This window comes from Heteronotia binoei, chromosome 19, assembly GCF_032191835.1.
Source record: "Heteronotia binoei isolate CCM8104 ecotype False Entrance Well chromosome 19, APGP_CSIRO_Hbin_v1, whole genome shotgun sequence".
Taxonomy (NCBI): domain Eukaryota; kingdom Metazoa; phylum Chordata; class Lepidosauria; order Squamata; family Gekkonidae; genus Heteronotia; species Heteronotia binoei.
In genome coordinates this window covers 32266492-32277807 of record NC_083241.1, presented here as the reverse complement: position 1 = coordinate 32277807, position 11316 = coordinate 32266492, and the positions used below count along the sequence as shown (strand labels likewise).

The window sequence follows — 11316 nt, the reverse complement described above, 5'->3', positions numbered from 1 at the left end:
AAGGCTTCTGATTGGTTGTGTAGATTTTTTTTTTTAATGTTGCTTTGGCAGCAGCGGCCACCACAACACACGAATCTTTACTGCATGACTGGAGGAAAGTTGCAGCAATCATTTTGTGGCTGGCTCCGCCCCCTCTGGCAGCCATGTTGTGGCTGCACCCACCACCCTGTACCAGAACTCCCAAGGTGCCACAGGCTCGAAAAGGTTGAGGACCCTGTTCTATAACATGAGGCTCTCCTATCTCTAGTTCTTTGAAAGCGGGGGGGGGGGGAGGAAGATTTTTAAAAAAGAAAACTATTATCAGACTAGTAAAATTGCTAAATTGAGAAAGAAATTTAACTCAGACTAGTAAAATTGCTAAATTGAGAAAGAAATTTAACTCAAACTACTGGCAACTGTTGGGGAGCATACAGCAATCAATGTAAAGGCACTTACAGAGTTAGGTAATCTCCATGTAGGCATCCCTAACAGCATAATGAAAAGAGCAGAGGGGGAAATCCATGCAGCCAGCAGATTTCCCCAGCCACACCCATTAGCACCACTGGGAGTTGTACAAATGCATAAGTAGACGGAGTTCTTTGTATCCTTCCTGACAAAGGGGTTGAACCCAACCAGGAGTCACCCTGCAGGCACCAATGGTTAAACACCTAGGATGGGTGGAGAGGACCTAAAAAAATCAAGGCAGAATAGACTGCTACAGCGGCACAAGCACCAGTATGGCTTCCTGCACTGGCAGGCAGGCTGGCGGTCATGTCAGGTGAGGAGCTGGGAGATCCAGGTTCAAATCCACACCCTGCCAAATGAAGTTCACAGGCTGACCTTGGCTCAGTAACTCCACCTCCGCCTAACCTACCTCACAGGGATAGTTGCAAGAGCAAAATAAGGGTAGGACCGTGTTAACCCTTGCGGTTCTTGCGACAAGAATGGAGACAAAATTCTGCCCTTGAAAGTACAATTGCATGATTTATCCCCAATTGCAGAAAGGGGAGAAAGAGAGAGATAAGCAATTGTACCTGTGACTTCTCAAAGCCAAAAATGTGCTTCCATTGTATGTGAGAGCATCGACCAACCCTGTATCGGGTTGCCATTTTCCCCTGAAAGGAAGTAAAAGTATTTGCATACAATCGTCATTGTGTAGGACAAATTTCTGGCAGCTCTCGCAGCTAAGTTTCATGCTGGCAAGGGAACCCTCCCCTATAGAGACAAAGGCAAAAACAGTCTACACAAGATCACAGACAATATTCAGGGAGCAGATTCGAGCCTTCCGATGCTCAAACGGCTCTAAGTACCGCCATCTTGCTTCTTGCTGCGCTAAGATACTCTCCACGATCACTGCCGTCTTCTGTAGTACACGGAGATCCAAATTGCTCCCATCTGAGCAGAACACGGTTCCGCTTTGTATCCACCGATGAGGCCCATCAGTGATAGTGAACCGACAGCACAGTACAAAAGATAAAAACCAGGAAAAAGGGGCGCTGGGAATCCACGTGTGGCGAAACAGAACACGGAGTGTTCCACTTGGTTTCTAGAAGCAGGACAACACCCCGACATCGAGGTAGCCGGGTGGATCCAGGGTTTATCTGCGCATAAGAGAGAGGAGAGGACCCTGCAGCCAAACGGTACCAAGCTGCAAGCTCCAGACGAGGCCGCACTTCTCATTTTGTCCACCGTTTCCCCCACATTCCATCACCGGAGAAGGATCCGAAGGGACACAGTCTGGGAGCTCGGGAGTGTAGTTAGCGACTCTCCTTCCATTTGCATCAGTCGATTTCTTCTCCAATGTCTAGAAAGAACAAAAGAGAGCCCCATGAGGAAATAAGCAAGCTGATTGAAATGGGAGGAAATGAAGGTTTTAGAAGATGGATGAAGCTGCTGCAAACCCACAATACAGTGACCAGCGTGAAGTTCTTTCGAAGCCCATCAGTCATGTCTTCATCACCGATGTGGTTTGGGAACCCTGATGTGCAGGCAAAGAACAAGCCAGGGTTTGTAGCCCAGGGGTAATAATAAACTATGGGCTCTTCTGCATTCTTGTTTTCATCCCTTATGTGTCCCAATTACTTCAGGGTTTCCCCCCCCCCCCTCTTTTCTGCCTGTGTTTTGCTCCCTCTTGTGGTCAATTTGATATAACGTCGCTGTAGGCCTGGTACATCTCCCTGCAGATTTAAATTACAGGGTTTTTATGCTGGACATGCAGTGATGTGATATCAAATCAACCACTAGAGGCAGCAAAACATGTGGAGAAGAAAAATACCCAAAGCAATAAGAACATACAACAAGAGAGCCAGTTTGGTGTAGTGATTAAGCCTGCAGACTCTTATCTGGGAGAACCAGGTTTGATTCCCCACTCCTCCACTTACAGCTGCTGGAATGGCCTTGGGTCAGCCAGAGCTCTCACGGGACTTGTCCTTGAAAGGGCAGCTTCTGGGAGAGCTCTCTCAGCCCCATCTACCTCACAGGGTGTCTGTTGTGGGGGAAGAAGATAGAGATTGTAAGCTGCTCTGAGACTCTGATTCAGAGAAGAGTGGGGTATAACTCTATGGTCGCTTTTTCTTAAAGAAGAGTTGGTTTTTATACCCTGGCTTGCAATCGCCTTCCCTTCCTCTCCCCACAGATGACACTGTGAGGTAGGTGGGGCTGAGAGATCTCTGAGAGAACTGTGATTGACCCAAGGTCACCCAGCTGGCTTCATGTGGAGGAGGAGTGGGGAATCAAACTGGTTCTCCAGATTAGAGTCTGCTGCTCTTAACCACCACACCAAACTGGCTCTCAAGTGATGAAAATGAGAATGGTTAGTTGCAAACCAGGACATCTTTATTATCTGAGCTGTGCAAGGGGGGAAGGGGGAGAGGTCACATGTGGAGGACATGATAATAAGCTTATATTATGCATGGGGTGTGGATAGAACATCTTCTCCCTATTCCATTGAGCACCCAATGAAGTTGAAAGGCAACATTGGAATGCAACCAACACTCTTAACCAATGTTCCCTCTAAGCTGCAGAGTCTTGTGAGCAAAAATTCTACTTTGTGAGCTACCGGCATTAAAGTTGTGAGCGACTGCATAAATTAGTGTGCTCTGGGGTCATCCCTTCTGAGCTAAGACCAAAATGTGTGAGCTGTAGGCTAAAAACCTGTGAGCTAGCTCACACTAACTCAGCTTAGAGGGATCACTGCTCTTATATTAATATTTTTGTTCACGTCCACTTCCTCTTTGATTACACCTCTGGCATTTGGGTGTACTGCCTCTCTCCATCTTATCCAGCTGCTTGCTATCAAATGCCCAGCATAAAGTACTTACTCGTTCTTTTTCTTTCAAACGAAATAAACAGGAGGAGGGGCTGTGGCAGAAGATCTGTTTTGCAGACAGAGGATCAGTGTTCCCTCTAAGCTGAGTTAGCCTGAGCTAGCTCGCAAATTTTTAGCCTCCAGCTCACACATTTTTGTTTCAGCTCAGGAAGGATGACCCCACAGCACAAGAATTTATGCAGTAGCTCATAACTTTCATGCCAGCAGCTCACAACCAAGAGAGATTGAGAGAAAAAGAGAGAGTGAATGAGAAAGAGACAGAGAGAGCCAGTTTGGTGTAGTGGTTAAGTGTGCGGACTCTTATTTGGGAGAACCGGGTTTGATTCCCCACTCCTCCACATGCAGCTGCTAGCATGGCCTTGAGTCAGCCATAGCTCTGGCAGAGGTTGTCCTTGAAAGGGCAGCTGCTGTGAATGCCCTCTCAGCCCCACCCACCTCACAGGGTGTCTGTTGTGGGGGGAGAAGATATAGGAGATTGTAAGCCGCTCTGAGACTCTGAAATTCAGAGTGGAGGGCGGAATATAAATCCAGTATCATCATCGTCTTCTCTCCTTTAATGCCAGTAGCTCACAAAGCAGAATTTTTGCTCACAAGACTCTGGAGCTTAGAGGGAACATTGCAGAGGATCCCTTTTTTTTTTTTAACCAACAGCATTTTTTTTTTATTCAGTCAAGATAAATGCAAGATCTTCACAGTAACTGTAATCTGTCCACTGGAAAAACTGCTGTGGATCCTAACCCTTTCTTCTATTTCTACAGCCTATCCTCCATTGCATAGGAGGGACATGCTAGGTAATGGAAGACATGCTGCAAAAATGAAGGGGGAAGTTAGGATACAAAATGCCCAAACCCAATCTAGCTTTTGATCCCCTCCTTGGTTGCTATAGCAACCAGCAATTTAAACACCTGAAAGACATCCTTAGATGTAATTATTTTGTGTCCATCTCAAAGAGCTGCTATTGAGAACTGCCACCTCGATGTAAATGAGGATGATGGAGAAACATCAGGGTCCAAACATTTCTTAAAAGTTGTTAAGAGAGCCAGTTTGGTGTAGTGGTTAAGTGTGCGGACTCTTATCTGGGAGAACCGGGTTTGATTCCCCACTCCTCCACTTGCAGCTGCTGGAATGGCCTTGGGTCAGCCATAGCTCTCGCAGGAGTTGTCCTTGAAAGGGCATCCTCTGTGAGAGCTCTCTCAGCCCCATCCACCTCCCAGGGTGTCTGTTTGGGGGAGAAGATATAGGAGATTGTAAGCTACTCTGAGTCTCTGATTCAGAGAGAACGGCGGGGTATAAATCTTCTTTTTCTTAAAACCTTCCCAATGGGTCAAGCCCCCCAAAAATAAAGCTACCTAACTTAGCAGCTTCCGTGGGTCACAACTTCAGTTCACAGGCAGGCGCAGAGCATTCGGGGAACTGTCTGAGGCCCACAAGTAACTTCCTAAAGTCCCACCCTGCTTCTGAGAGGTCTCACATCTATTATACAAGTGTTTTGCACCATGACAAAATTAGCGACGTGAGTTCTTGTTGCCTGCCTTGCTGCAACAGAGCTTTTTCCCATGCTCACAACATCGAGGTGGGCTGGGGCAGAGCTCCCAGAAACCACATTACCAGAGGTTCACAAAACTGCATAATGGGCCACAATCATAGGATAAACCTAAATTCTGGCTGCAGTAGTGAAGGTGCTTGCCCCCACCAGGCGCGAATATTCTTTACCTTCTTTGATTTCCATGTTCTTCAGAGGCTGCAGAGCTGAAAGAGGAGAAGGGGAGGGGGGGGGAACACAGAGTTTATTAGTTCCTACAATACAATCCTGAGCAAAACAGGCTGAAGAGGACACCAAGCGATTGGGCTGCTCTGAACTTCGATCAGCAAATATGAACTCCTGTCTCACCACACAGCACAGCCCTCCCCAGATGAAACAGCCAACATCAACAAGTGTTGTACTGCGCTCTGGTGGACGCTGGCAACTCTGGCTGCCTCTCTCCCCCCTTCAAATCCTCTCAAGACACACATTTCCCCATTAATACCTTGTCACCAAACTGAATTGCAGCCTAATCCTCTGGGGTCATCCTTCCTGAGCGAAGACAAAAATGTGTAAATTGGAGGCTGAAAAATCTGTGAGCTAGCTCACGCTAACTCAGCTTAGAGGGAACACTGGTTTTTACCTCACTTTAATTCCCAAGTGTAGACTAAAAAACTCACAAAGAGGATGGGGAAGCTACCTAGGGATTGAGTGGGTTAGTTTCTACAAGCCTGGACAAACCTCCAGATTTGGAGAAATACATGAAAAGCAAACAGTGAAGGAAAACCCAAAGGGAAAAAAAATGAAAACAGAATAAAAAAAGAAGGAAAGCCAGAAGGGGGAATGGAACCACTCCCTGGCTAAGGGAAACTCAGCCCTCTATTGGCTGGAAAGCCCATTAATTGGAATGAAGGCAGCCAATAACAAGCCCTGCCTTACAGTGATGTCACTCGCTTCCCCAAAAGCTCACTAGGCACCGGTGGAGGTACCGATGGATGCAAAAGCCACCCATGGGTGCAACACCGGGGAACCCTGCCTTGAAGAATCCAAAATAATTAACAGTTTCAGTGAACATATTTGCCAACATCACCCTCCGTTTGCCCCTAATCCTGCCGCCAGCGCTGGTGCCGTCACGCCAGGTAGACCATAACGCCCACAGCTCCTGTCTCCTCGAGGCGAGATTAAAACCCAGCCAACCTGAGCGCACTGCACCTATTGTTATGCTCGGAGCAGATAAAGGGAATTGGCAAGCTTATAATTAATCCGTTTGATTACAGCAGAGTGCAGCTATCACGTTTTATTAAAATGATAATCCGGTTTATCGTGGGCCTGCCCAGCTGCCAGCTTGCGGCAAGGCACGAGAGAATTTCTGCACCGCAGGGCAATATCGGCCCGAGGTAGGAGGTACCTGGGCTGCAGCAGAGCACCTGCTTCACATGCAAAGAAAGAAAAAAAATCCGTGGTACAATCCCTGGCATCTGCCGTTCAAAAAGGATCTCATGTGCTGGGAAACAGCTTTCTCTACCCTGAGGCTTTGGAGGGCAGCCAGGAATCAGACTAGACAATACCAAGCTAGAGGAACCAATGCTCTGATGTAGCTTCAGATGTTTATGTAGAGCCAGTTTGGTGTAGTGATTAAGTGTGCGGACTCTTATCTGGGAGAACCGGGTTTGATTCCCCACTCCTCCACTTGCAGCTGCTGGAACGGCCTTGGGTCAGCCATAGCTCTGGCAGAGGTTGTCCTTGAAAGGGCAGCTGCTGTGAGAGCCCTCTCAGCCCCACCCACCTCACAGGGTGTCTGTTGTGGGGGGAGGAAGGTAAAGGAGATTGTGAGCCGCTCTGAGACTCTTCGGAGTGGAGGGCAGGATATAAATCCAATGCCGTCGTCTTCTTTATGCACAATGGCGTTAAGAAATCACTGCAAGGCAGGCCCATATCTAGGATTTGTTTTTCTGGAAGGGGTAGTGGGGGACGCTAATTTAATTAAAGAAGCATAAACAAAAGGGGAGGGGGCAATTAGGGCACCTGGAGAAGGTGTGTCTGGCAGATCTGGGAGGGGTCACTTCCACAGCCTCTGCCTAGTTATGGCCCTGCATGAGCCTGTTTTATTGCATTGCCTGTCAATTTTGCCGTTCAGCTGTTACACAATTTGTGTGCATCAGGGCTGTTTTTGTAGGGGCTCCTTTGCACATTAGACCACACACCCCTGATGTAGCCAACCCTCCTGGAGCTTACCGTAGGCCCTGTACTAAGAGCCCTGTAAGCTCTTGGAGGATTGGTTACATCAGGGGGTGTGGCCTAATATGCAAAGGAGCCCCTGCTAGAATTCTATCTCTGGACCCTGTAAGCTCTTGGAGGATTGGCTCCATCAGGGGGTGTGGCCTAATATGCAAAGGAGCCCCTGCTAGAATTCTATCTCTGGGCCCTGTACTAAGAGCCCTGTAAGCTCTTGGAGGATTGGTTACATCAGGGGGTGTGGCCTAATATGCAAAGGAGCCCCTGCTAGAATTCTATCTCTGGACCCTGTAAGCTCTTGGAGGATTGGTTACATCAGGGGGTGTGGCCTAATATGCAAAGGAGCCCCTGCTAGAATTCTATCTCTGGACCCTGTACTAAGAGCCCTGTAAGCTCTTGGAGGATTGGCTCCATCAGGGGTGTGTGGCCTAATATGCAAAGGAGCCCCTGCTAGAATTCTATCTCTGGACCCTGTACTGAGAGCCCTGTAAGCTCTTGGAGACTGGCTGCATCAGGGGTGTGTGGCCTAATATGCAAAGGAGTTCCTGCTACAAAAAAATTCCTGGCCCTGCTGCAAGAACACACTTGCTTAGCTATTCCCATTAAGGAAAGAAAGAGTATCAATGTCGGACTAACCTGTCTTGGGTCCTTCTCCGTCCTCTTGTTCCTCTAAAAAGACACAAATCAAAGATATCTTTAAAAATAAGAATTTCTTAGCCAATATGCTAGTTTACTGCGGCACAGCAGGGGGGAGGGTCTCTGCAAGTTATGGACAGCCACATTTGCAATATCCTTCAACCCAAAAAAGAAGAGCCCCGTGGCGCAGAGTGGTAAGCTGCTGTACTGAAGTCCGAGCTCTGCTCACGACCTGAGTTCGATCCCAACAGAAGCTGGGTTCAGGTAATCGGCTCAAGGTTGACTCAGCCTTCCATCCTTCCGAGGTCGGTAAAATGAGTACCCAGCTTGCTGGGGGGAAAGTGTAAAAGACTGGGGAAGGCAATGGCAACCCACCCCATAAAAAGTCTGTCATGAAAACATCATGAAAGTAGCGTCAACCCAGAGTCAAGAAACAACTGGTGCTTGCACAGGGGGCTACTTTTACTTTTACCTTTACTTCCACCCCAAGCATGAAGCTGGCACCTCAGAGAGACTCATGGCTTACTCGTTCCTCTGCTGTTTCAAGGTGAGAACCACCTGTCAATCAAAAGCCCCCTTGGGCAAGAACCACGCCCACCTTCCTGAAACATGGGGCAGGTGACACACTGGAGAACGATGCTCAGAAGAACCACAGGAGGAATGTTAAAGAGCCACTGGGTGAGCACTGAGAAGTCCAGCAGGGCCTTCAAGACCAAAACATCTATACCGACAGAACTTTTCAATGTCCCAGAGTTATGGCATCAGATGCATGAATGCATGGGTGTGATGGAGAGGCCTCTGGCACTGCAAAAGTTCTGCCACAACAAATGAGCTGGTCTTTTTCTTTTCTTTGTGTTTTATGTTGGGGAGGGAGGGAGGGACATCCATTTCGCAACTGACTTGCTCAGCAGTTCCTATCAAGAAGGAGAGGATCGATGTGAGCCTAACCTGTCTCAGGAAAGAGATTAATTTCATACCTTTCTTCTGCAAACTCTCACTTTCAGACAGCCCCAGAAGACGCGGCTCAGTGGAAGAGCCTCGGCTTGGCGTGCCGCAAGTCCCAGGTTCAATCCCCGACATCTCCAGTTAAAAGGATCAGGCAGGAGGTGATGGGAAAGACCTCGGCCTGAGACCCTGGAGAGCAGCTGCTGGTCTGAATAGACAATACTGACCCTGATGGTCTGATTCAGTATAAGGCAGCTTCAGGGATGTTTGAAGAAATTAAACCCCAAAAGACTAGTGAGTTTTTGTCAAAAGTCCGTGCAAATTTTGGAAGAAAGACACAGCTTCCAGCATGGTGTAGTAAAATGGCAGACTCTGATCTGGAGAACTGTTCCTCCCCATGAAGCGTGCTGGGCAGGCCTGTAGCCACAGGGGGGCCTGTGGAGGCACTGCCCCCTGACTTCCAAGCAAGCCCCCAGACCCTCAGGGGGCCCTCCGAGGTTGCAGCCTGCTTTCTTTTCTTTTTTGACATGGGTGAGCCAGCGAAGCATCATCAGCAGCAGCCAGAGCTGGGAGACCTGAGCAGGGCACAGTGCACTGCAGCAGCAAAAGGAGTAGGTGAAGAGGAGGAAGGTGGAGGAAGCCACGTGGAATGGGCCAGGGAGGATGGATGGAGCTGCTGGCTGCAAAGTGCCAGGGTGGGGAGACGGAGGTGGAAGGAAACCCTTCTGCTTGCACACGAGGTGCAGTCCCTTCTTGTCTCCAAACTTTTAGGGTCGGCTGCCTGGACTTGACCACTTTCAGAGCCTCCAGCTTTTGCTCCTACCCCAAAAAGCTTCTGAGAAGCGGCGAGCCCCACAATGGATGGGAAAGGGTGCCCACTGACTCTTTAAAAAGCCCCCCGACTTCTAAAATCCTGGCTATGGCCCTGCTGCTGGGCGACCTCAGGCCGGTCACGGTTCTCTCTGAACTCTCTCAGCCCCACCTGCCTCACAAGATGAAACTTGTGGGGAGAGGAAGGGAAGGCAACTGTAAGCCTTGAGACTCCCTGAGGTAGAGAAAAGCAGGGTATAAAAACCAACTCTTCCTGTTTCAAGATGTCAGGGTATAAAAACTCTTCCTGTTTCAAGATGTCAGGGTATAAAAACCAACTCTTCTGAACTGTGCTCCACTTTGAGCTGGCGGGGAGGGGGAGCAGGCTCTGAAAGGAACACAGTCAAGCTTGGAACAAAGCCCGCCCCCCCCTCCGCCCCGTACTTACCAGCCCTCTCTTTCTCTTCTTTGCAGCTCTGGCGGATTTTCTTCTGACACACGTAGGCCAGGGCGCCCAGCAGGAAGAGGAGGCATACAGCCAACCCCACGCTTACCCAGAGAGCCACAGCTGGAAACACAAGATGTTGGCCTGAACAAAGGGGAGACAGATAAGTCACTAACAGTGCCCTTACTGGAAGAAAGAAGCAGACTGCCTTTGGAGCGGGAAAGCAGGTAACTCCACAGGTGTTCTGCAAGGAGGCACACTGGTACGAATACTACAGCTCTAGCACACTCACCCTAGGATTTAAAGCTGTTATGATATCGTCTTCCAATTTTTTTTTTAATGAGAACCTCTGGAGTACTCTGTATAATTCTGGTTACCACACCTCAAAAAAGATATTATAGCATTGGAAAAAGTGCAGAAAAGGGCAACTAGAATGATTCAAGGGTTGGAACACTTCCCCTACGAAGAAAGATTAAAATGCTTGGGGCTCTTTAGCTTGGAGAAACGATGACTGTGGGGTGACATGATAGAGGTTTACAAGATTATGCATGGGATAGAGAAAACAGATAAAGAAATACTTTCCCCCCTTTCTCACAATACAAGAACTCACGGGCACTCAATGAAATTGCTGAGCAGTTGGGTTAGAATGGATAAAAAGAAGTACTTCTTCATCCAAAGGGTGATTAACACATGTAATTCACTGCCACAGGAGGCTGTGGCAGCTGCAAGCATAGCCAGCTTCAAGAGGGGATTGGATAAACATCTGGAGCAGAGGTCCATCAGTGGCTATTAGCCACAGGGTATTGTTGGAACTCTGTCTGGGACAAGTGAAGCTCTGTATTCTTGGTGCTTGGGGGCACAGTGGGAGGGCTACTAGTGTCCTGGCCCCACTGATGGACCTCCTGATGGCACCTGGGTTTTTTGGCCACTATGTGACAGAGTGTTGGACTGGATGGGCCATTGGCCTGATCCAACATGGCTGTTCTTATGTTTTGTTACTTTCACAAAAAGGCTGCAGGATAAACTGCTAAGATGGAATTCATTTGCAAATTTGGCACTATCTGTCAAACAGTGACTGGAATTGGTTAGCTTAATACAGAACACAACAGCCCTTCCTTAAGAAGTTTAAGCGTGCTATTCATCACAAGTTTGGGCAAGTGATACAGAATCTAGCAGGATTCTCCACATCCTGAGGCAGTCAACTTCAGAATACCTGTGCTAGAAGGCCACACCTGGTCTCTATGCTGTTTGCTGGCCCTCCACAGGATGAAGCAAGATGTCAGCCTAGACAGACCTCTGGTCTGGAAGAGCACCATTGCACTTTCATATAAATTTGGCATCTTGGGGCTTCAGGACGTTTTCTATCTCTTCATACATTTCTTTCTCCCAGCTCTTCCTCCACAGAGCTCTAGGCTC

The 11316-nt window shown here is 48.4% G+C and overlaps 1 protein-coding gene across 1 annotated transcript in view; it reads right to left on the bottom strand.

Moving 5' to 3' along the window:
* Positions 1–920: 920 nt before the first annotated feature.
* CD276 (CD276 molecule) overlaps positions 921–11316 on the bottom strand; it is a 36823-nt gene continuing 26427 nt past the window's right edge. Inside the window, exons 4-7 of the mRNA XM_060260279.1 lie at positions 9904–10044; positions 7701–7733; positions 5021–5056; positions 921–1783 (exon numbers count right to left, since the gene is read on the bottom strand). Coding sequence (XP_060116262.1) covers positions 1761–1783; positions 5021–5056; positions 7701–7733; positions 9904–10044 — 233 coding nt within the window. The 3' untranslated portion in view covers positions 921–1760. The remainder of the gene's footprint in view (positions 1784–5020; positions 5057–7700; positions 7734–9903; positions 10045–11316) is intronic.